A 23,987-nucleotide genomic window follows, 5' to 3' on the forward strand; every position below is an offset into this window, starting at 1 on the left:
GTCTAATTAATGTCTCCTCAATCAGCAAGCCATGCAAGAAGCTTCAGACTACCATGCATTCAGTATCCTCACCTTGGCATGAGACCACAGCTTCTCTACTCCAGCTGGGGAGGGCTGCTTCCTTCTGCTGAAGTTTCGCTTATAAATAGATGTCTCATCCCCAGAGTCTTTCAATCCTCAAGTTCAGGATATAATTTCATGCCGTATAATGTTCTTGTGTCTTGCCGTTTTATCTGGAATATATTAATGATTGAGATGATGTATTCATGATTTTTAACCATAATTTTCTCTATGTAAGTTTATAAGTATATGTTCCAGTCTGAAGATCCCAGAAACAATTTCAGTCAAAATCATCTTAAAGGCTTATTTTTGTGCCTACCTTATTTTGCACCTTCTAATTTTTTCCATAATGCAATAAAGTATTCAGAGCAAGCTGTGTATTCTGTATCTTTAATTCTTAAAGATGAGACCTGTTCTCCTGTAGCATTTTATTTGCTTTTTTCTTATGGGAAGTGTTGGTTGAACTTAGCTAGCTGTATCTATTGTGTGATTCATGACACATGCCTCTATGTACATATTACACAAGACTACATTTTATAAAGTCTTTACATGGAAAGGACTTTGCATTTTCTCCAGTACATTTCCATAATTATTGCTATTGGCCTTTTATGCTAGGCAGTAAGGAAAGAGAAGGAAAAACAGGAAGTGCAAGGATGCTGAAGCTGATGCTGACCATGCGTGAGTGTTCATGGGTGAAGCAGATGCTTCCATCGCGTGTCTATTGTTGTCTGTGTTTCTCTGGAACATGGGGAACTACTCCTTTACTCACTTCCAGAGAACAAAAACGAAGCCATGTTCAAAAGGTAAAGACGAAAGGGCAGTATCTGAGGGAAGCAGAGGGGAACTGGTAGACTATGGGAGGGCGTCAGGATCATGGGTGATTTTTGGAAAAGAAGGCAGAGTTAAAAAAGAAGAAGAAGATATCCCTGAAGTATGTTTGATGACCTGCCAAAAGAAAAAAAAAATGTTCTCATAAGCAACTCGGTGTAATTAACAATTTCCTGACCGTCTGTTCTCATATGCAGGTATGTGTGCCCAACACTCATTCTTTGGATAGTATCGGACCTGCTTAAACTCCAGAATGGGCACTGGGCGTTAGAGCATCCCTTGAGTTAGGCCTGCTTGTAGTGCCACTCACTTAGCATTAAGGCAGTGAGCTCTATGGTTAAGAGAAGCTGGGTCTGAGGAGTCCGAGTCTCACCCTCCCTAATTATATGATGTGGAGCAAGTCTTCTTGATAAGTCTTCATTGTCTAAGTGAGGAGCTGGATGAAGCTCTGTCTTCCCAGCAATGTTTGTGTATTGAGGGAAATGACATATATGAAGTGCTGGTCTTTAGGTGGTGATTTTTAAAAATAATAATAGTAATAATAAATGACATGCATAAGTGACGATGCCAACCAGAAATTAAATGGCTGGGATGTGTACAGGTAAATGTGCAGGAAGGGGCACTAGAGAGATGGCTCAGCAGTTAGGAACACTGGCTGCTCCTGCAGAGGACCTGGGTTCAGCTCCCAGCACTCATGCAGTGGCTCAACACCACCTGTAATCCCATCCCAGGGCGCCCAACACCTTCTTCCGGACTAAACCAGCACAGCACTGCACAGTGTGGCACACATACAACATGCAGGGAAATACATAATTCTTTTTAATGCATACAAAAGACCCTCTAGAAAGTCCAGAGGAACGTTTTACCTACTGGAATGTGGCAAGGAAAGCTGTCTGTTGAAATCTTGCTTCCCAAGCTTTGAATTTATGCTCCTGTCAAAATCACAGAGGGATCGAGGCTGGAGAGATGGCTTAGCAGCTAAGAGCACTTGCAATATGAGCTTATTACCTGAGTTCAAGAACTTATTATACAATGTGCACATTTACTGGAACACCGTACCCTAAAACTATGGACAATTTTATATCAATTAAATTTCGTCTCAGTTTAGCAAACTTACTGTTTTGATTTGTAATCTATGTTACTAAGTGTAGCTTGTTTGGCCAAGGGCTCTATGCTGTTTAAGACAGGTGTTATCACAGGATATTCATTGAGCAGTATTTTCACCTAAAGACTGTGTAATTTTCTTTTACTGGTTGTGACTGCTAAATATGACAGAAGGAGAAGTTCTGCTGTCTGCTGAACACTCCTTTTAAAAAATGAAATATATAATGGGCAAAAACCCTTCGCTTTTTAATGATACAAGAGACTGTTTCTATTTTTCTGCTCTAACAAATACAGCTTCTCCTTTCTCCATGTGAATGGAGAGGAACTTGGTCTCAAAGGGGACAGGAGAAAGATGGTTCCCAAAAAGCCAAAGGTTATACAGACTGAGTTAGTTGACTCAAAAACAATCAGAGATACTGCAGAACGGGATTATTTAAACAGAGCTAACATACCAGATTTGGGGGGGGGGGACTTCTGGGATTAGAGATATTCTAAACTAATATCCCCAAATCCAAAACGCCTGAAATCTGAAATACTTTTGATTCCAAGCACTTTGGGTAAGAAGTACCCTGTCCTGTCTGAGTGTGCCTGTCTCCATTTCCAATTTAACACCTGGGACCTGTGGACATGAAAAGGACTAAAGTAGGCCAGCCCCTGGGGGAAGGAGCTGTGGGCAAATTTGCCTTGAGATACATTACTCTTGTTCCCCTCTGGCCAAAGCTCAGGCCTGGAGCAGGATCATACTGCGGAACTTGTAGAGTCTGTTGAGTGAATGAAACTGTGTCTGGAGACCTCAGATCCAAACAAATGACTTATAAATTCTAACATTTGCATCTTTGTTGGTCCTGACTTCCAATACTGTGCCCGTCGTGGTTCATTCTCTACAATTGATAAACACGCATGGATTCGTCCGATCTGCTGAATATTTTTACAAACCACATCATTTGAAGATAAAGAATTAAAACCTAGTTTTCGTTAGGAATGTTTTGAAATCGCAAGGAACATTATATACACCAGACAGCTACAGAAAACACACCTTGTACTTTTTTTCAAAGAAAAACGCTTTTTACCTCCTCCTTTCCTCATAAAATGTTTATTTATTCCGGATGATTTGCTCATCGCCTCCCAGCCTGTTGCCCAAACTGGCCCACACCAATAGGGCCTTTAGGAGACAGCTGCGGACTTCCCTCTCAGCACCTCGCAGTAGCACTCGCTCACCAACTTCCTCACTGTGCTAATGAGCTTTTCCTCCGTGCTCACCCAGCTCTTGCTGGGGTGCTCAGTGGTCTCGTTTACAGCTTATTGAAAACCGAAAATCGTATCCTCAGGAGGGCCCGACTGCAGGCTGGAAGGGGAAAGATACAGTCCCTGGCTGGGAATTTCTTTAGCGTTGAGAGCTGTCCGAAGAACACTTGCAAGGAGACTCGGGAATTTCCCCAGTCTGCCCACCTCCCTCCCCTCCCGCCACAGCACCCAGGCTGAGGCTGAGCCTTAGCTGTCTGTAAAGAGATGCTGTTCTGGAGGGTTTGCCTCTTCAGCCACTGGGAGGCCTCTGCACTCCGTTCCCGGGCGCCTGGCTGCGATTACTCACTCACTGGAGCAGCGGCACCAGCCTTCCACCAGGGAGCCTAAGCTCCCGCCCTCCTCCCCCGTCTGCAGCCTGCTGGCTCCCTCTCTCCCTCTCTGTCTCTCTCTCCCTCTTTCTCTCCCTCTCCTATCGCAGCACAATGAAAGCCTGTGTTTCGCCGTGAGTCCGAGGAGCGGGAGCCGGTGTCAGGAAAGCGCTCGGAACAGACCTGAAAGAGAAAGGAAAATACAAGCTACTTTTTTCTTCTTTTTTCCCCCATCTATAAAGCGAAGCAGTACAAGAGATAAAGCCACATTGCCTTTGGGAGTCCAGACCCTCTGAGCCACTGGCCGGGCATGGAATGTACAAAAGTGGACGGAAAAGTGGCTGGACATGACTCGGTGCAATTTGCTGGAAGTTTGTAAGTTTGACCATCGTTTGTAAATTACTCTCGGAAGACTTTGTCTCTCTTGAAACTGTATTAGAATAGAAGGGGGGGTGACGAATTAAAAAAAAGCGTAAGTGGGAAAGGGGAAAATGTGTTGAAGGAGCTCTCTCAGTAGCAAGTCACTTCAGACTGCTTTCATTTAAGACTAAGAAACCTAAGAGGGAATCAGGATTTTTGCTGGTGATTGGATTAGCTTGAAGAAAAGAGCACGGTCCTGAAGTCCAATTACTGACGTTGTTAAGACTGAAAAGCTGTCTCCTTTGGGGGAGAAGACTACATCTGAGGTGCCCCCCCCCCACTCCGCACCCCCAGGAGGAGAAAAGACCAACACTGGAGGGAGAGAAAGGGACGTGGGAGAAACCAAGGCAGTCTTCCTTGATTTCGCACAGTTTGAACATGACTTAAGAAGCCTTGGGAAACAGTCGTGTTGTTTGTTTTTTAACCTGAGTTAAAGTGAAGGCTGCTGCTTACATAGACCACGATAGAAATGTGTTTCTCCGCAGAAACAACCCTAGACATATTTTTTTTTTTGGCGCAACTAGGTGAGGAGAGCCCGGGTCTCGATTAGTGACTCTTTCGATTCCTTTTGCTATGTATTTCTGTCTCTTCCTTGACAATCCCTGAATTCTTGCACTGTCCCCCCGGACTTTGTGTTTACAAAGTGCCTAGAGGCTCTTGTGAGCCTGGTGGGGGAGAAGAGAAATCTACCAACTCTATCCAACTTCTCCTGAGCTGTCAACTGCAATTAGAGTAAGTTGATCAGGGTTTGTTTCCAACTTCCTCTCTCCAATTGGTTTCTAATCTTTCTCCCCACCCTCTTGTTACTCGCTCCCCTCCCCCACACCTTCCCCCACTGTCTCCCCTCCCTCTGAAGACCTCTATTCATGTGGCCCTGAACACTGAGACCAGCTTTGCCTGCGCTAGCCGCCACCAGCCTCCTTGCACCTCACCCCCACCCCCCAGAGGCAGTAATCATTGTGTCCAACAAGATGGGGGACACAGCGCCCCCGCAGGCCCCCGCAGGAGGGTTAGGGGGGGCTTCTGGGGCGGGGCTCCTTGGAGGGAGCTCAGTCACCCCGAGAGTGCACAGTGCTATTGTGGAGCGCCTGCGGGCTCGCATTGCTGTCTGCCGACAGCACCACCTGAGCTGTGAAGGACGCTATGAACGTGGTAGGGCCGAGAGCTCAGACCGAGAAAGGGAAAGCACCATGCAGCTCCTCAGCCTGGTCCAGCATGGCCAGGGGGCAAGGAAGCCTAGCAAACATGCTAAGGCCACAGCCACGACTGCCACCACCACAGCCCCTCCACCGCCCCCTGCTGCTGCTCCTGTGGCCTCCCAGGCAGCAGCCACAGCCCCACCACCTCCACCAGACTATCACCATCACCATCAGCAGCACCGGCTGACCAGTAATGATAATGGTGGGATAAACCGAGAGCAGCAGCCTGCAGCTTCGACCCCCGCGGACCAGCGGAACTCCGCCCTGCTTGCGGTAAGGCACCTGGTTTTCTCCTACCATTCTGGCTGTAGTCATGTGGCCTTTTGCGAAGGTGGTGGCTGTCTTGGCTTCGTGTGGCATAGGTGGCCAAGCTACCAGTCCCTCAAAGGCTGCTAGGTGCGCTTATGTGGTTGTAAGCTCTTACTATCAAAGTCACCAGTGCTCATTGTCATTGTCCTATGCCCAAAGGGTGTTCCCCACCAGTTAAGAGCCTGGGTTCTCCAGAGGCTCAAAGAGTCCACAGTCTGTGAAAGAAGAACCATACAGCTGAGAAACCCTCGAGAACCTGTCTGCTTTAGCACACTGGCTCTAGTTAGGCCCAACAAGACATTCTTTACTTGAGAGTGACTTAGCTCAGTTGACCTGTTCACCTTGGCCCCTCCTTCCCTTTCTGAAGTATGCTTAAGCAGAGTTTGTGACTGACACAACACAGTGTCCCCACCCTACAGTAAAAAAAAAAAAAAAAAAACCCACACAGGGTAAATTCCTCAGCCAGACTTCTGCAGGATCTACATGGGCTCCCCCCACCCACCCATGCCCCAACCCAGTCTTTATCCTGTACCCTCCAATCAAGCAGTTGCCTTCTACCACTCATGGAAGGCCCTGGGAGCTATTCACTACAGTTCTAGAAGGCATCTTGTCTTCTGCCCCTCCCCCTGTCCTACCCCGTAACAGCACAGCACGTCAAATCCTAAAGCCTGACCAACCTTCTGACTGGAAGTGCTTCCTCAGAGGCACAGACAACACCCCAGCCAGAGGGAAGAGCCTTGAGTCATTGGTTCTTGGTCAGGTGACCCACTGCTTGTGGTGTTCAGGCGTCCCCCCTCAAACTGCTATGCCATTAGCCTTTTGGGTAGAAGGAGGAAGCCCAGCCCTGCGCCTGCCAGCAAGCTCCTCCATCTCCTTAAGCTCAGAAACTGCTCTCAGGACAACTGCAGTCCATCTAGGCAGAAACAGAGGTCGGAAATGCCTGTGGGAGCCCCACAAGATTCAGAAAGCCCCAAGGAAGACTGGTATTGAGGAGCACCTGAGGGAGGAGAGGGCCCCTTTCAGCCCGCGCCACTTCTTGCTTTTAGCCCTGCCCTTCATTGGTGTTTGCTCCCATGGTTCCCAGAAAGCTCTGGGGACTGAGATGCTGTTCTTCTTCCCCATAGGGCACACATTTTTCTTGGGCTGCCCAGAGCTGTGACTCTGGGACACCCTCCACCCAGGTCCACATGAAAGCTAACTACCCAGAATTAAACTGGCCTGTGCTTTATCCTTGAGTGAAATTATTCCGTTTATAGTAGAGTTTTCAGGCCTCTAATCCTCTCTGTCTCCCACCTGCTCTGTCCCCATTTCACTCTGGAATCCCCAGCTAAGGGGGAAGTTTGTCTCCTGAAAGAGAGATGCTGGGGAGAAGGAAGAGGGAGCAAAGAATGAGGTTTGTGTGCCTGTGCGTGTCACCAGCGTCTGCAGCCAAAAGTAACTAAATGCCTTGATTGTCCCCAGTAAATTTATAATCTGTCTGCAAGCCTCCCAATAATGTGGCTTTGTGTGCTTCACAATCTCCTGGTGAGTGCTTCTGGGGATGATACTGAGACCCTGGCGCCCAGGCCAGCCCCTGAGGGTAGGCCAGATCCCTGCCCTGAGTGGCAAGCCTGTGCCTCTCCCTCCCAGCCTCAGCAAGGAAGGTGGCAAGCTCCCTATGGCCCACCTGGGTTTCTGCTTCTGTCCAACCGGGAGGGAAGTTGATGAAGTTCTCTTTTCCTGGGCGTTGTTAGAGGATGCAAAATGAAACCAACTTCAGCAGTTCTTGTAACTTGAAGTGGCATTGCCTCAGATGTCAGGGGAGGCAGGTGATGGTGTCTGGCTTTTCTCCACTAAACAGTTTGCAGCTGCAAAAGCTGAAGGTGTTTGCTGTGCCACCCTTTCTCAGGGACTCTCTTTTCCCTCTCCCACGCACCAACACACCAACCACCTCCTAAAATAGCCCCTCCTGGAACTCCCTCTGTGAGTGTAGGAATGAAGCCGGGTGGTGGTAGAAGGTAGGAGAGAAAGATGGCAGCTCTGCCCTCATGCTCACTCCCAGATGAGAGTTTTCGACAGCATGGGGCTTGGCCTGACACGCTTTTTAGTTATTGGGAATTCTTTCTTCATTTTAGCTTCTAAATTTGGTGCTTTGTTTCTTTCCATGTCACTCTGGTCTGTGTGGCAACTTCTGTATGAAGCTATGGCACTGTCCCAAGGGGGAGGGCCGGGGGGGGGAAGGCCCCAGCATTCAGGAGTCTCAAGCCAGAGCTTTCACTTCGCTTGGGCATCTCCTGTGTTTAGAGCAATGTAAAGGGCCTCTGTGGAGAAAGCATGTCAGAGCCTTCCTTAGTTTTAGTGTGTCCACAGGCAGGTTTCTGTGGTCGTGGTCTGGAGGATGTGTTGAATGTAACACTTTACTGGTTCATTTGTGTGCTGGAAGTGCCCTTTGGCAAAGGGGAAAGTGTTGATCATCTAAATTAAAATATGCATGCTGTGCCCTGACGAAGTTCTGGAACCAGCATACGTCATGCGGCAATGCCTTGGACATGGTCTGTACTGCCTGTCCAGTGGGATAATGTCATCTGTGAGGGGTGCTCTACAGCAAAGTATACACTGTCTGGGCTCTTTAACAGCTGGAGTTTGAAGAACAATGCAAGAATAACCTCTAAGTCAGCTCTAATTCTGTCCACCTGAGATCCTAATTTGGCTGCCCTTACTCAGCCCGTTTCTTCATTTAGCTCCAGTCCAGGGGAAGCCCCGCTTCTGTGGAGACTGCAAATACAGAGCCTCATAGAGGGGCTGAGATGGCAGGACTCTGAGGCCTTTCTAGCTGCTGGGAGAAGATGTTAGCCACTAAATCACTTTCTGCTGAAGTGTGTCTGAATATCTGAATGAGCTGTAAAACTCCATAACCACTGAGCCATAGAGCCCTTAGGTTAGTTAGCACACTCATGAGCATGACTAAGCTCTCCCTCTTGCCTCTCCCTCTGTGGCACACCCCATCATCGCAAGGCTAGGTAGATAAGTGGTACCAAGGCATCTTCAGCTTCAGAACTTATCTTTTCTCTAATGTGCTGTGGAGGAAAGAACACAGACCAGACCAAGAAATTGTCCCTTGATTCGGTGCCTGCTCGATCACTAACCTGCTGGATGACTGGGGACAAGTCACTTAGCAGTCATCTCTCCAACAGAAGTCAGCTCATCCATGGAAGCACATGATAATCAATGTTTTGGGAATAGACTTTGGGAAGGATGGAAAACGAGACAGCAGCATCACCAGCAAACACTGCTGCTTTCTCCATGGTCCAGAGAGACCCCCTCAGCTTTCCTTTGTCTATTTTAAGTGGTAAAGTAGCTTTTATTATAAACAGAGGTATTGACCTTGCAAAACCAGGGCTGTCAAGATACAACTACAATATAGCTGTGTATTTAAGTATCTCTGAAGTCTCAAAGTGAAACGTGCTGTGGAGTTCTGGGTGTCTTTCCAGCGTAGCCTTTATACCCCCCCCCCATGTGAACCTAAGAAGCCTTGGCAAGGTGTGTCCCCACAGTGTGTAAGGATTATTAGAAAAGCCATTTACATAAATGATATGGGAAAGTTAAATGTGTTGCCAACAGTATTCTAAAATGCCAGTTCTTAGTTTAAGAAAGTCAAACCAGTTAAATGATTGCCAAGGTTCCCAGGTGCCTTATAAGTTTCCAGTTGACCAACTCAGAATTTCAGGGCTGCACAGGGAGTGGAGAGCAAGTCTGGAAGTCTGAGACTAGAGGTCTACATGACAAATCTCCTCTCAGGGATGGTGAGACTCCCATTATTTATTTATGCAGGCATTATTTCCTTAAGAACACTTATTTAGTTTTGCTTCTCCAGAACACAGTAATAAAGGGAGATGTCTTAGCTGCCTGGGGCCTTTCTACCTCATGCAGGTAAATGCAAGGCAAAGGGTTGCAGTGGAGACTCCGACACGGGTGGATGCTCCTTCGAGCATTGTTAGAAAGCTTACATCGATGACAAGGCGAGGCCATGCACATCCAAGGCTCTGTATTTCCCATAGAAGCCATTTGCTTTCTTTGAAATACTATTATGGCTAAGTACTACTCATCAATTCATATTCAAAATACTCATCAATACTTTTCTAAGTCTTAAACTTTAATGTCTATGACTTTCCTATATTTCTAATCAAGCTCAATAAGGCCTAAGGTGTTAACTGGGTATCCTCAAACATTCTTAGACACAGCAATGAAATATCACTAGAGATGTGACAGTGATTAATTGTTTTCTAAATTTTATTGTTCACTTTGATTCTAAGCATTGTTATTTCATAAAAAGACAAAATAACAACCTACTAGTATATTCAAAAACTAAATAACAACCACCCAGTTTTTCTATGCATGCGGACCAAGCCTTTCTGAGTGGATTCTACTGCCTGCTGCTGCCTTCCTCATCTCAGCCCCTTGCATGTGTTCAACATTCACAGACAAGGCCATCCATGTTTAATGAAAACAACTCTAAATTCCTCCTCCTTCATTTTCATGCTAATTTGCTTCACACTCCAGCAAGCTCTGTGGGAGAATAAAGGAGATGTGATATGCTAAAGGCAGGCCCATGCTGCCCCACAGTCCAATGGAGAAACCCTCACTCCCCACCCCCACACCCCAAACCCCCCTACACCCTCCCACCTTCACACAGTGAAATGGCAGCAGAACTTCCCAGCTCTCAGAATAGCCTAAAACTGACCCAGAAAGTTAAAGAGAGCAACAAAGTCCTATGCAGACCTAAGGGACCCAGGGAGCTCCCTTCCCATGGTTTACATCCCACCTACACAAACGGGTGACATTTGTCCTGTATTAGAAACAAAGGCACTACCACTAAGATGGGCGTGATGACCCATGCCTCTAATTCCGGCAACTAGAGGCTCAGGTGGGAGCGGTATCATGAGTTTGAAGCCAGCCTGAGCTACATAACAAGTTCCAGGCTAGGCTGAGCTACAGTGTGAAACTGTCTCAAAAGACCAACAACAACAAACCAGACTAGGCAGAGGCAGGCAGGTCTCTGTGAGTTCCAGGCCAGTAAAGCTAATATTATTAATCAAAATAGCATGCCGGATACAATAAGTAAGCAAAACATGAGTGAGATTCAAATCTAGGCCAGGGAAAAGCTTAGAAAGACTATATAGCTCCCCTCAGGGCCTGCAAGGGATAAGATGGGCATACATGTAGCTATAAAGGTTAAATATTTAGGGACTAGAGCAGAAAACAATGTGGTTGGGTATGTAATGAGGGAAAATGTGGGGTTCAGGCACCCCTAAAAATGCTGACATTCTCACAAGAGCAAAATAGAAGCCCTGGTCAAATATGGAGCCAGGAAGGAGCAGAGGAGTCTAGCGCTCTGAAGCAACACAAATCCTTCATGTGCTTAAAGACAAGTATTGCCTCTGCCTCCAGCCGCCTCTTCTCAGGGCACGCAGCCTAAGTGCTGTGTTCTCCAACCCTCAGGTCCCCAAGGCTACTTAATGCTTTGCTGTTTACACACTTCTCCATTCACGGTGAGTTATATACAGCATGACAGGGCCTTTGGCGCTGAGAGCAGAGAGATTTTTTAAAGCACCCTGGCTAGATGGAGAGGAGAAACTGAAAGGAGAGAGCCAAGAGCCAGCCCTACCCAGACCTCTCCAGTTGCAAGCAAGGTCTGTCCTATTGACTTAATGGCTCTCCTGATGGGCAGGTGGATTCTTCAAGCAAGTGAGTTGTTTTGCGCCCTGGTTTGAAAATATCTTGTTGATTAAAAGAAGCATTTGGGCTGGGCAGTGGTGATGCACTCTTTTAATCCCCAGCAGAGGCAGGCGGATCTTTGTGAGTTCGAGGCCAGCCTGGTCTACAAAGTGAGTCAGGACAGTTGAGAACAACAAGGAACCCTGTTTCAAAAAACAAACAAAACAAAACCAAAGGAAGAAGCATTTAGAAAAATGTACAGGACATTGTGACTATGGATAGTTGAGATTTACTTGTTTTCAATACAGATAGGTAACTGATCTTTTACTTACCTTGGTGTTCAACAGACACCAGGTGTCCTTCATTCAGCCCTCTTTTGCAGGATGCAGAGAAAGGACAAGTGAGGAAAGCCAGTAACCCTGTCCCATTTATTCCCAGCAGCAGACTGGGCTACGAGGGCCACTCACAGCTAGTGGTGGTCTTTCCTCCATCTTTGCCCTTCCCTCTTGACAGTAAGGGGCAGGTGTGAAACAATAACGGCCTGAAGAGACACGTGTACATGGCTATAAGATCTGGGGAAGGCTGGAGTCCAGCACGGTCAGTCACGTCCCTGAGGGAGCAGCTCTGAAAATGAGCCAGTCTCAGGACACACTCACACCCACACATCATGGTCCCTCGTGATTTGAACAAAGTTTAGAAATCATACATCAAAATGTAGACCTGGGTGGTTTTTCTTCGCTTTTCTGTGGTGTGCACAATGCTAGGCTTACATCCATGAACAATCTGGGATGGTCCTTGCCCACCCCACCCCCTGCCCCCTTGCCCCGCCCCCTGAGAACTTATTAAAGGTGTGTGGACAGAGGTGGAAATCACATGTTAAAGTTGCATTACTGAAGGAGATAAGTTAGCAGAGCAGTTAAGATGAGTCTGGATCTGACTGAGACAACCAGGGTTAAGTCACCACTTAACCATGCAATAGCTGTGTTGTCCTGGTTAAGTAAGCAAAGTTCTCCTGGCTCGGTTTCCTTAGAGAGGATGGTAGTAAAACTAACTCCCTACAGTTTATCATTAAGTGAGTCACCTGCGAGGCTCTTGCAGAGACTCAGTAAACTGTAGTTATTACTCACGTGAGAAACAGCGTGCTTGAGCAACCTCGCCCACGTTCCTAGTCCAGAAGTGCAACAGACATCCATGCGGGGCCATGGCCTTTCTCTCCAGTGTCGAAGTCAGTGCCTGGGCCTGTGCTGCTTTGTTTCCCTCCATGATGTAGTTTGTCATTGTTACCTGGAATCAGTTACGTATTGGTAGGATGTATTTAATGCCCTTGTTGAGCTGTTGAGAACAAGGCCTAACAATACATTGGACTCGACAAATCCAACTCAAACTTGCCTGGAGTAAGTACCTTCTGGATTGTGTGCTAATAGAGTAGGTTCTGAGCCCCAAGTGTGCCTGTACAGTGTGTGCATAGTGAGTAAATGAGTATTTAAATTATCTACTCAGATTCTGAATCCTTTGAAGGGACTAACCTAAACCTAACAATTTTACTAAATGTTTAATTCAAATTAATAAATAGTTCTAAAAATAAATCCAGTCCTAGAGTTTTAAAAAAATGGTTGGAAGGCCCTTGCCGTAGAGAATTTATGCTTCTGCAAGCAGATTCTTGTCAAGGAATTCGTTAGCTCAGTATGCAAGTGAACAGGCAACATAAGTCTGTCGATATTGCAACCTTGAGCAGGTCGCATTCAGAGTCCTTTAGCCCAATATGGTCCCTGGCTTTGAACCTTCCCTTTGCTCAGTGCCTCCTAAAATGTGCCTTTCTGTAAGAAACATTAAAAAAAGATGCTGCCAAGACTTCAAGGCAAGGTTAGTACTGGCAGTTCTTAGCCAAAGCAAGGTGCACTGATAGAGAAACGATGACAAAGAAAAGAATGGTCCTGCTCGTTGGTGGGTAATGCTTGGGCTAGGATGCTTTCTTGGTTCTAACTCGAAGAATGCGGTCAAAGTTGTGTTTCTTGATTTGTTTGTTCCTGTCATGTAAGCTGAGATCCTGGTTAGCTTTCTCAAAGATAATGATGCTAAAAAAAACAAAACAAAACAAACAAACAAACAAACAAAAAAACCCAGGAACATCAAATTCAGGTGGGCTTACTTGGTTTCATTTTGGTTTTCCGTGGTGTTCTTGTTTTCTGAGTCGTCCGAGCAGGTCTCAATGGGGTATGGAATCATTAACATCTCTTCTGTTGGAAACATGCCTGAGTTCCATTAGTGGATCTTACCCAGCACACTAAGCAGTCTCACCCATGCAAAGCCCCGACTCGGAATCCCGTGGTCTTAACAGTATTTGTCGGGTACTCCTGATGGGTTTCAGCTGAACGTTCATTACTTGTCTTTAAACAAAAAAAAAAGTTGAGGCTGAGGAGATGACTCAGTTGGTAAGGTGCTCACTGAGCAAGCATTAAGACCAGAGATCAATCCCCCAGCACTCACAAGAGAAGGCAGGTGTGCTGGCCCAAGCTTGTAGTTTTCCTGCTACAAGGATAGGGTGAGGATAGGGTGAGAGGAACACCCCAAGAATTTACTTACTCTCCTTCTCACTCGGTGAGTTCCAGCAAGACACTTTTTCTCCAAAACCAATGTAGATGGCATACATAACTTGCACACACTCGTGTGCACCCTCACAGACACACATCCATTTATACTCGCATGAAGTTTAAGCAAAAGTCTGCTAACAGCTGTCAGGATATACAGAGTAATCTCTCAAAGTCAAAGTCATGACAACCAAGTAGGGTATGAAGAACTGGGACTTAACAGGGCCCGTATACATTAAACTGGGTCTTTGGGATGGTGATTGCTATACTTAGGTATAACTTGTTCATCTCAGGGGACCTCTAGAATCTAAGACATAAAAAGTAAAGCATGCTTTGGATTATCTGCTGAGAAGTCAAATGTTTGGTTATGGCCGTGGTTCACCTAAGTGCTAAACCGTCTATGCTTGGCACGTCTGATCGCCACACAGCGCCGTGTAATTCAGACACAGTGAAGCGTGTCTGCTGGCATTCTCCCACTCCGTTGTCTTACAGCAGCACAGAGAAAGCACAGAGGATAGACGTGAGGGTAAACAGGAAAGAGCAGTAGCCCTTGTGACAGCAACAGAAGCGACCCGGTTAGTAAAGTTTGGGTCTAAGCCCCAAGTGTTGCACCAGAGCGCTCCCTTTCCTGGCTTAGATTCTGTGCATGTGGATCTGTTTGCAAGCTCAGTCCCCCAGAGAGAGTGTCTGAGCTGTCTTTGTGCTAAATTAAACATTGGTTTTCTCCTTGGGAACCTGATCTTCCATAGGCCAGGCAGCAATCTCTTTCTGAGAGAGCCCCAGCCAGCCATTTCCCGCAGGAACACACTGGCTGGGGAGCCCTTTCCCTTGCTGTCTTCTTAGCTCGTGTGTGTGTGTGTGTGTGTGTGTGTGTGTGTGTGTGTGGCTGGGGAGCCCTTTCCCTTGCTGTCTTCTTAGCTCGCGTGTGTGTGTGTGTGTGTGTGTGTGTGTGTGTGTGTGTGTGTGTGTGTTGCACGGGAGTTGCTTTGTCTAACTGGATCCAGAGGCTCTGAGAGCAAAGACTCACAGTGTAATCCCTGGTATAAGGCTGTCGAATGCTGCTTAACATATAATAAATGAAAATGGCTAGGGAGGCAGCCAGATGACTCAGGATTACATGCTCACACGGGAGGACTTTCCTTCCCTCTCTTCCCTAAACCCTGCACTCACACATGCAAGGGAATGTATTACAAACAGAAGCCGTCTCCTTCCCCGATTTATCTCATCTCCATCCTGCCTGTCCCCCTGGAGGGCTAGTTCATGTTGCTCTAAAAATAGGCCACTATTCTACAATTTATAGACCTGTATCAGCCTGCAGAGAGAAAACAGATGAAGCTGTCTTTTCATAGATGAAGAAATTAACCCTCGTTTAAACATCAGACAAACAAACAAACAAATAACATTAGAGCTAGGGGGAGAGCCCAGGGGTTTTCAGTCTGTCTGAGGCTACAGAATGTGTCACTTATCAAGATAACTTTATAAACCTGTGAAAAGGGTAATAATCAGTAGAGCATTGGCTTAGGCATTAGATTTGAGCTGGTAGCAGGAACATGGCACTTGGAATCTTTCTTTAGGGGAGTTTTTAAATGGTCATGCAGTCCCTCAGTCTCACATCACCTTTCCAGTGGCACTTTCCCACTCATAAAAAGAGTGGCTGCCCTGTCCTCCTTTAAATTGTATGTGACCTCATGACTTATTTTAACCAACTATATGTGACAAAAATGAGTATTATGCTACACCTAAGGAAGCCCTGATGAAGTGCTCTGGGAACTCAGACCCGAGAAGCTGGGCCTGCCTGGAGGCTGAATCTCCACATGCGGAGAAACCAAAGCACCCCTCCCCCCCCTCCCACACACACAGATTGCAAAGGGCACCACAGTCATCATGTGACCATCCCAGCACAAATTGCTAGAAAACCAGCCTATGCAGCCTGCAGACCCATGAGAAACTCCTCTCAGTTGCACTGAGCCTCTAAGTTTGCCTTGGTGTACAGTGTCCAGAAGGTTGATTGATTCAGGCATGGAAAGTAATGAAAATCAATGGCTACTGGCTTCAGCCATGATTCTGAGGAAGCATTACTTTAAGATACTATATAGTAAGCACCTCCAAAGGTTGTGGGATAGTACATGAGGAAATTGAGCACATGGTCAACACACAGGGGTCAAGCTCATGGCACAGACTAATAGAAACTGATTTCCCTGCTTTGCTCTTCCTCTTTTAAGCCCCTTCTGTTGACATTTCACTCTTTCATCATGTGTGTCCAAAATTCTTCCGGGCTTCTTCCGAAGCTAGCTACTCCTCAGAACATCATTTTCCCTTCCTTTGGATGACGGCTTCTCATCCCTCCCAACTACTAGCTTTCCAGCATTCTTGTTCCGCTCCAGGGGTCGCATCTGCCTTCAGTAGTCTACTCTTAAAATAGAAAAGGGTTAACCTCGTAAAGATGTCACTCCCTTGGACCGTTATGCTGCCCTTGGGAGACTCAAACAGCATAGCAAATATATACGGCCGATGTAATTGCATTCGATCCTTGAGGTCACTAAAGACTTTGTGAGCTGGGACAGAATTCAGGGAAGAAACAGACTCCATCTTTAAAAGCATTCTTCTAGATTTCCACTTGCTTTTCTGTGGGGAATGACCATACTCTGTGGGTTTTGCTTTACTTTCTATCTTACCTTCACAAGAGCTGAATAGACAAAGGGATTTGTGAGTGACACCATATTAGGCCTTCATTAGCGACGTGAGGTAAGAGACTGCGCAGAAAGCACGGATACCAACCAGCGGTGAAACCTAAGTCCTTCATTTCATTGGTATTGACTTTCTTTCTCTTCTTCTATTATTGTTACTACTATTATTACCATCATCTTCATCATTTTTAGACAATAAGAAGAACCTGGTAAGTGGCTTGCGTTACCACTAAGGCCTGTTTTGGTATAATAATATACTTTTGAATGCTTCCCACATAAGTGGCTTTTATTTCTTAGACCTTAGTAGCTCTTGGATTGTTTTTATTAAGAAACAATCTAAGAAGAGTTAATAAAGATGGATATAGTTTGCTTTTTTTTTTTTTTTAAATATTGGTAAAGAGAGTCTAAAGTAACCATACTCTCAAGCTCCAACCATGCGCATATTCATTTGTTAGTACCTGGCGGGAAGCGTAGAGCACCTAAGAAACATGGTTGTGGGAATAGTGCTTTGTTTAATTTGTAGCTGGAGCCCTGGTTCCCCCACTGCATGCCTACCAACTACCCTTGCAGCATTCCTGCGGGGTGAGTATTCCTGAGTTGAGTACCTCCACTAAGTGATAGCATGCAACAAAGAATATAAAGTGAAAAGAAATTCCTTCTCGGGGCTGACGGGTGCTCAGTGGCACACATCAGTCCCCCCATCTGTTTGTCTCTCCCTCATAGACACATAACAATTGAAAAGTGCAGATTGATGGATGGGATTTTATCCTTGTCACCACTTCATCTTTAAAATATGTTTCCTCTTTAAAGGGGAACTATAAAAGATAGTCGCAGAGAAATTGGCTTGGGGGATGGGATTCAGCTCACTGCTTTTTTTTCCTTATCACTAAAACCCTAAGCAGGGAGCATAATCACCTATTTCCCCAGGGCAGCCCTAAGCCCTGAACATTCAGTGCTGTTTAGGGATTTAATAGAACTGGAAAGAAGAAATAAGCAGGATCTGCTGCAACACACCAACAAAGAAAACATTTCCCCCAAATATTAAGTGGAGAGAAATTCTCAACACACACCTCACCCTCCCTCTCTCTGGAAGCAGTTTGAGCCCAGCTCTTCAGCATCTCTGTGACTCTCAGCATCTTTGGGGTCTTTGAATTGTGTCTGAGGCTCCAGGACAGCTGGGTGCTTCTTAACAAAGCAAGATACAACTGGCAAGAGTTAAAAAGTGTCCTTTGGTCGTGGTTGTCATATTGCTCACCGAAGAGTCTCACTGCCCCTTAAGTTGGAGTCATGGGGATACTGATTTTACCCCCAGGTGCTTCTAAAGGCCTTGGGGTTTCTTTTGTAAGGATTTTTTTAGGTGAAAATATCTTGGTGTTATGCTCTATACTATGACTTTTCTTTCTTGCCGCCTAAAACAAAGGATATTAAGTTGCCTTTCTTCTGTTTACCTTTGCTGAGAAAAATGTATCCAAAGTCTCCAACACAGTGGCACACGCGCTCGCATGCGCACACACACACACACACACACACACACACACACACACCTTTGTTCAGAATGATTGTTTTTAATATATGAACACAAGTTAGCTATGTAGAAAATTAGAAACAAAGAAAACAAAGAGTATTTAAAAGAAAAGACTGCAAACAAACAGAAGTCAGCTCTAGGATCACTTCCTGGGTAGACACCCATGGCTATCTTAGTAGGCAGCTCCAGGTGCTTCCTGGGTACACATCCATGGCTGTCTTAGTAGGCAGCTCCAGGTGCTTCTTGGGTACACACCCATGGCTATCTTAGTAGGCAGCTCCAGGATCACTTCCTGGCTAGACATCCATGGCTGTCTTAGTAGGCACATGGCTAAGCTCTCCCTAATTCCTGAATCCTTTATCCTCTTTTGTTTTGTATTTTCTTCATAACTTGTACCATGGAATTTATTTTATCATTATCTGAATTCCTAGTTTGTGTGTTTCTTCTTTTTCCCCAATGAGACTATAAGCTCCATGAGACCAGGGACCATGGCAATCGTGTTTACAACAAGCATCCCAGGCCCTTGAAGTCCTGGAACTATGCAATAAATATCTGTTGAACCAATGGCTAGATTGCTGGGTTTTAACCTGTAGTTATCATACGTAGCTTTTAGAGATGGGAGAAAAAGAAAAGGAGGCGGAGGAGAGATTTTCCCGAGGTCCCATATATTTAATTGTGCACTTTGAAGAGAAAGCGAGTTAATGTGATTAAAACCAGGATCCCATTGAAAATATCAGAGGGGGATAGAATGCCTTTAAATTTTTCCAAGGTTCAAATTCTAGTCTTATGTCTTATGAGAGCACAGTGTTGGTGTAAGGAAAGGGGGAAAGGATCCGTGTTGAATTCTCACTGTATGCTGAGGCCTCGGACCAAACACCTCCTTGATGAGAAGTAATCTAAGGAAGGACCATGCCAAACATGATGTGACAAATGCACGGCACCTGGGTCTCAGAATTCCTTTTGCCACAGCAGCCCAGTGCTGGCTGTGTGCCTGCCCATCAGTCTTCCCGGCCCAGCCTGCATGGTATCTTCACCAGTGTGTGTGTGAAGTGCTGCTATTGATTCTTTGGTGCCTTATAGCTACTGCAGTCCTTCAGTCCCAAGTCACTGAGGGTCAAGAACTGTAGAGAAAAGGCTCCTTTAGTGGAGAATGCTGTCTTCTTAAGCATGAGGGACACTGGGTGGAGTGTTGCTTCCTGGTCAGTTTAAGGACCTGGGTTTGAACCTCCGCATTGAAAAAGGAAAGGAAGGAAGGATCAACCGAGGAAGAAATAAAGAGAGGAAGGAAAGGAACGGAAAAGAAAGGAACAAAAAGGAAAGAAGCAAGAGATAAAAGAAGGGAAGAGAAAAAACAGAATCAGAAAAGAAATGGTTAGGAAATTAGCACCAGGGCCACAGGGGGACAGTGGCACAGCCAACTGTCAGGAAGTTCGCAGAAGCACTGGCTGTAATAATAATAGCACCAAACACGCTCACCATCCACCTTTTCCTCACAGAAACCCTGTGCTGTTACTAAGCTGTCAGTACAGCTATTTGTACTTTGCAAACAAGAAACAGACTTGGAGAAGTTGAGAAATACTACTGCTGTTAAATATCAGCTGTGCTGTGTATTGAGGGCAGGTCCAAACGTCGTCTCCACACGGTCTCTTTACACACATTTGCAGGGGAGGGCTTACTCTTGTTTGTGCTAACCCAGCAAGCCTGCGGTCCTGTACGGGCACACTGGCAGCCACCGGGAGCAGTTGGGTCACAAATCCTTAACTGCATTTGCAGCTAGATTGGGCCAGTGATGGTTCCCAGCTTCACAAGCTCCCACACACAGAACTTGAAGCCAATGACTCTTCCAGAAAGAATGCCAATCACGAATGGAATGAGGATGCTGGACTCTGCAGCCACACAAAATCTAGGATAAGGAAGGCTGGAAAGGGGTCTCTCTCTCTATCTCTCTCTCTCTGTCTCTCTGTCTCTCTCTGTCTCTCTCTCTGTCTCTCTCTGTCTCTGTCTGTCTCTCTGCCTCTCTCTGTCTCTGTCTCTGTCTCTGTCTCTGTCTCTCTCTCTCTCTCTCTTTCTCTCTCTCCTTATTGCAACCATTAATTTGTACGAAAAAGCAAGGTAAGAGTATGGTTTAATTTGTGAAACTAAGCATTTAGCTGCTATGTTTCTTAAGACTCCAAGGAGTTTTGGCAGGGCTATGGAGAAAGGCTGCACAGTCATTTTGAAGCAAGGACTCAAAAGAGATTCTTCATGGCTCTTCGTTGGAGCCAAACTGGTCTTTAAGTCTTTCTCCTTCCTGCTGTTCTTTTTTGAATAAATATATTGGGTGGGACTTAAAGGAAAAGATTTGCATCTCTGTGCTTAGAAAAGACTTTTGTAAGCATTTCAAATCCAAGAGGCAATAAATTCCTTTAAGTTGATGAATGTTTTCTTTTACCAAAAAAAAAAAAAAAAAAAAAAAATGGTGGGGGCTCATAATTAATGAGATTTTTTTGATGGAGGTAAAGATATGCTTTCTTTATCTCTAATCCAGGCTCCACCATGATGCCAGACATCCAGCATGCATATTTTCAGTAAATGCTAAACAAAACGGACAAATGTACAAACATAAATATGTGTGTGAATACTTACATAAATGCCTATGTAGGCACATGTGTGTGCCTACATGTATATATATAGGCACGTGTGTGCATGCATGTATATGTAGGTACATGGGTGTGCCTACAGGTATATGTAGGTACATGGGTGTGCCTACATGTATATATGTAGATACATATGTGTCCACATGTGTTGAGGCCAAAGGATGCCTCAGCTGTGTTTCTGCAAGTGCTACCGATTTTTTTTTTTTTGTGCTACCGATTTTTTGTTGTTGTTGTTGTTTTTGTTTTGTTTTTGTGTGTCTGTCTGCTGTTCTAAAACAGGGTCTTTCACTATCCAGGAACTCACCAGGTATGCTAGGCTAGCTAGCCAGAGAGCCCCCCCGGGTCTTCCTGTCTCCAGCTCCCCAGGAACAAGATTCCAAACACATAGTACCTACCTTGGCTTGTGTGCATGGCATTAGGGTCTAGCTAAACCATCTCAGCAGCCGCAGGAACATGAATTTGTTTTGAGTCAGGGCCTCACTATGTAGCCCTGGCTGCCCTGGAACTTGCTGTATAGACCAGACTGGCCTGGAACTCACAGAGATCCACGGGCTTCTGCTTCGAAAGTGCTGGGAGTAAAGGTGTGGGCCACTACCCCCAGCTTTTACAAACATGAAATCTTAAGATCACAACCCCTTCTACTCTGTACCATGCACAGACTGAGAAACATTGCTCTTCAACATGGACTTTTGTTGCATATGTGTGTATACATATGTATGTATGTATATATAAATGTGTGTGTGTGTGTATAATTGTCTAGTTTGTCACCTACTATTCTAGATGTTTTTGAAATATTAATTCTTATCCCTGTACTTAAGCTATGACATTATTCCTGTTTGACAGATAAAGAAATAGGGGTGAGAGGTGAAGAGAGGCAGGGTAGGACATTGAGCCCTTGCTAGCTAGCTACTAATAGGCCTAGAAGCAGTGTTTCTTTTTTTCTTTTTCTTTTTTTTTCTTTTTTTTTTTTTCTCCGTAGTTTTACTGCTAGCACTTTTTTTTAAAATTTTTTTATTAATTTATTCTTGTTACATCTCAATGTTTATCCCATCCCTTGTATCCTCCCATTCCTCCCCCCCCCCCATTTTCCCATTATTCCCCTCCCCTATGACTGTTCCTGAGGGGGATCACCTCCCCCTATATATTCTCATAGGGTATCAAGTCTCTTCTTGGCTACCTGCTGTCCTTCCTCTGAGTGCCACCAGGTCTCCCCCTCCAGGGGACATGGTCAAATGTGAGGCACCAGAGTACGTGAGAAAGTCGTATCACACTCTCCACTCAACTGTGGAGAATATTCTGACCATTGGCTAGATCTGGGAAGAGGTTTAAAGTTTACCTCCTGTATTGTCCTTGGCTGGTGCCTTAGTTTGAGCGGGACCCCTGGGCCCAAATCTGCCTATCATATTGTTCTACTTGTAGGTTTCTAGGACCCTCTGTATCCTTTTATTTTGCTATTCTCCCATACAGTGTTTCTTGCTGCATAAAGAAGACACTCACACAGGTGTCCTCCGACTCCAGCTAGCATCTGTTCCGGGCCTGAGTTTGGAAGCTTGTGCAGTGAGACAGTTGAAAAGCCAAGGCTGCTTAGACAACAAGGGGTCATCTCTGCTGCAGATGCAGCTCAGCAGGAACGCCTAAGGCTATGTATCCAGAGTTGCCCGGCTCCTGTGTTCTAAGCCTCAGAAAGTGCTGGCACACATAGAGACTATGAATGACAGCTGCGCTTTGGCTTGCATTCTGGGATAGGTTTCTACAAGCCACCTGGAAGACCCGTGGAGGATTCTGAAATGAAACGCGTGCTCAGTAGGAGCAGGCCGCTGCTGAGTCACTATGCACGTTGACTGCTTTGGCATGGCTGGTCCCAAGGACAGAATCTTTATTCTCAGGAGGAGCCAGACATGGAGTTTCTTCAATGTGCGTTCCAGATGAAATGCAATTCCTGTGGAGGGATGATTCAGGAACTGACTATGCTTGGGGGGAGTGAAGGGGGGAGGGAAACAAGTTTGTTGAACAAAATGAAATGCCTTCACCTTGTGAAGCTATTGCAAGCCCTGTTCTGTGGGTGTGTGCTGCGGGCTGCCTCTCCTCCCATTACACGCAACGGGAGCACTCTCCAGAAGACCCTCGTATGTGGAAATCCTGGAGACGTGGGCCATCCCCGCTGTGTATGTTCTGAAGGAATTATTCTTTGGATAGACGTAGCTGTGGCAAGTGTGGAAGTGATCAGCATAAAGCCCTGGATGTAAGCACCATCCTTGCAAGCTTTCTTTGGAGAATTGAATTTTGCCATAAGCGTCCATAAAACTTCTCAGTAACTCTGTTGTTATGTCTAAGTCTTGCCCTCACTCAGTTCAGGGAATGGAGAGAAAAGGGAGGCAGTTCCGCCGTCCTTTCTTGAGGGTGCTTTCATTTTTTTATTAGGAGCTCTTTTTTGTACTTATAGACAAGAGGCTTGGCTTCCTGAGTTTCCAAGTTCCCCTGTATAGAATGCAGTCCTATACCGTGGCTTATCGGCATGCTCAATGCGGACGTGTTCCATGGTTCCAAAGTGCTCCAAGGGCTGACAAACCGGAAGTAGGGGTTTGGGGTGGGAGGAAGAAGAATCTGAGCAATCCCCCCTCTGCCGAGCAGCAGGCTCTGGGAGGCCTGTGGAGTAGCTTCCTGGTCTGGCTTCCGCTCTTTCCAATGTCAGGAATCTCAGCGGACATCGAATGTGTCTAGTTTCATGCCTGGTTCCTTAACCCTGGGCCTTCTTTGCCTGTTGTGTTATCAGTGTGGGCAGCATTTCCCTGTTTTCTGGAACACTAGCTGGCCCCGGGTCTGCTCTGTTGTTTTGATTCTCTACCGCGGTTTAGAGGCCCAGCCAGCAGTTTCTTACTGCTTGGTTTCTAAGTGACCTCTCACATTTGCGAGCTTCCTGCCCTCTCATCTTGACCCCTGCATTTAAACGGTGTCTTTCCCTGTCATTGTGAGAACCTTCTTAGTGAACATGCAAAGCTGCCTTGCAGCTTTTCCCCGGGACTTCTGCACACGGCCTGTTCTTATTAGCTGCGCACCCCAGGCTGCTGGAGTTCCTATCTTGGCAGTGGACCATCAAACACCCTATTTTTAAGAGTCTCTAACTTAGTTGTAAACACGTGCTGTGACTGGGCTCTCTGTCTCTTTACTCGTATTTACTGAAGCGGTTTAGCTGTTGAAAAGTTGTTATGATGAAAAAATTGAAAAATAAAAGCTGAACCTCCAGGATTGTTATTTTCCACTTGCTTAGCTCAAAACTGCATGATCTCACACACACACAAAAAGTAAGAAAGAAAGAAAGAAAGA

At 45.8% G+C, this 23,987-nt stretch overlaps 1 protein-coding gene across 1 annotated transcript in view; it reads left to right on the forward strand.

The window, feature by feature from the left end:
- Positions 1 to 4,551: 4,551 nt before the first annotated feature.
- Maml2 (mastermind like transcriptional coactivator 2) overlaps positions 4,552 to 23,987 on the forward strand; it is a 231,351-nt gene continuing 211,915 nt past the window's right edge. Inside the window, exon 1 of the mRNA XM_051155906.1 lies at positions 4,552 to 5,497. Coding sequence (XP_051011863.1) covers positions 4,997 to 5,497 — 501 coding nt within the window. The 5' untranslated portion in view covers positions 4,552 to 4,996. The remainder of the gene's footprint in view (positions 5,498 to 23,987) is intronic.

The sequence above is a fragment of the Acomys russatus genome, chromosome 14 (genome assembly GCF_903995435.1).
Source record: "Acomys russatus chromosome 14, mAcoRus1.1, whole genome shotgun sequence".
Lineage (NCBI taxonomy): Eukaryota > Metazoa > Chordata > Mammalia > Rodentia > Muridae > Acomys > Acomys russatus.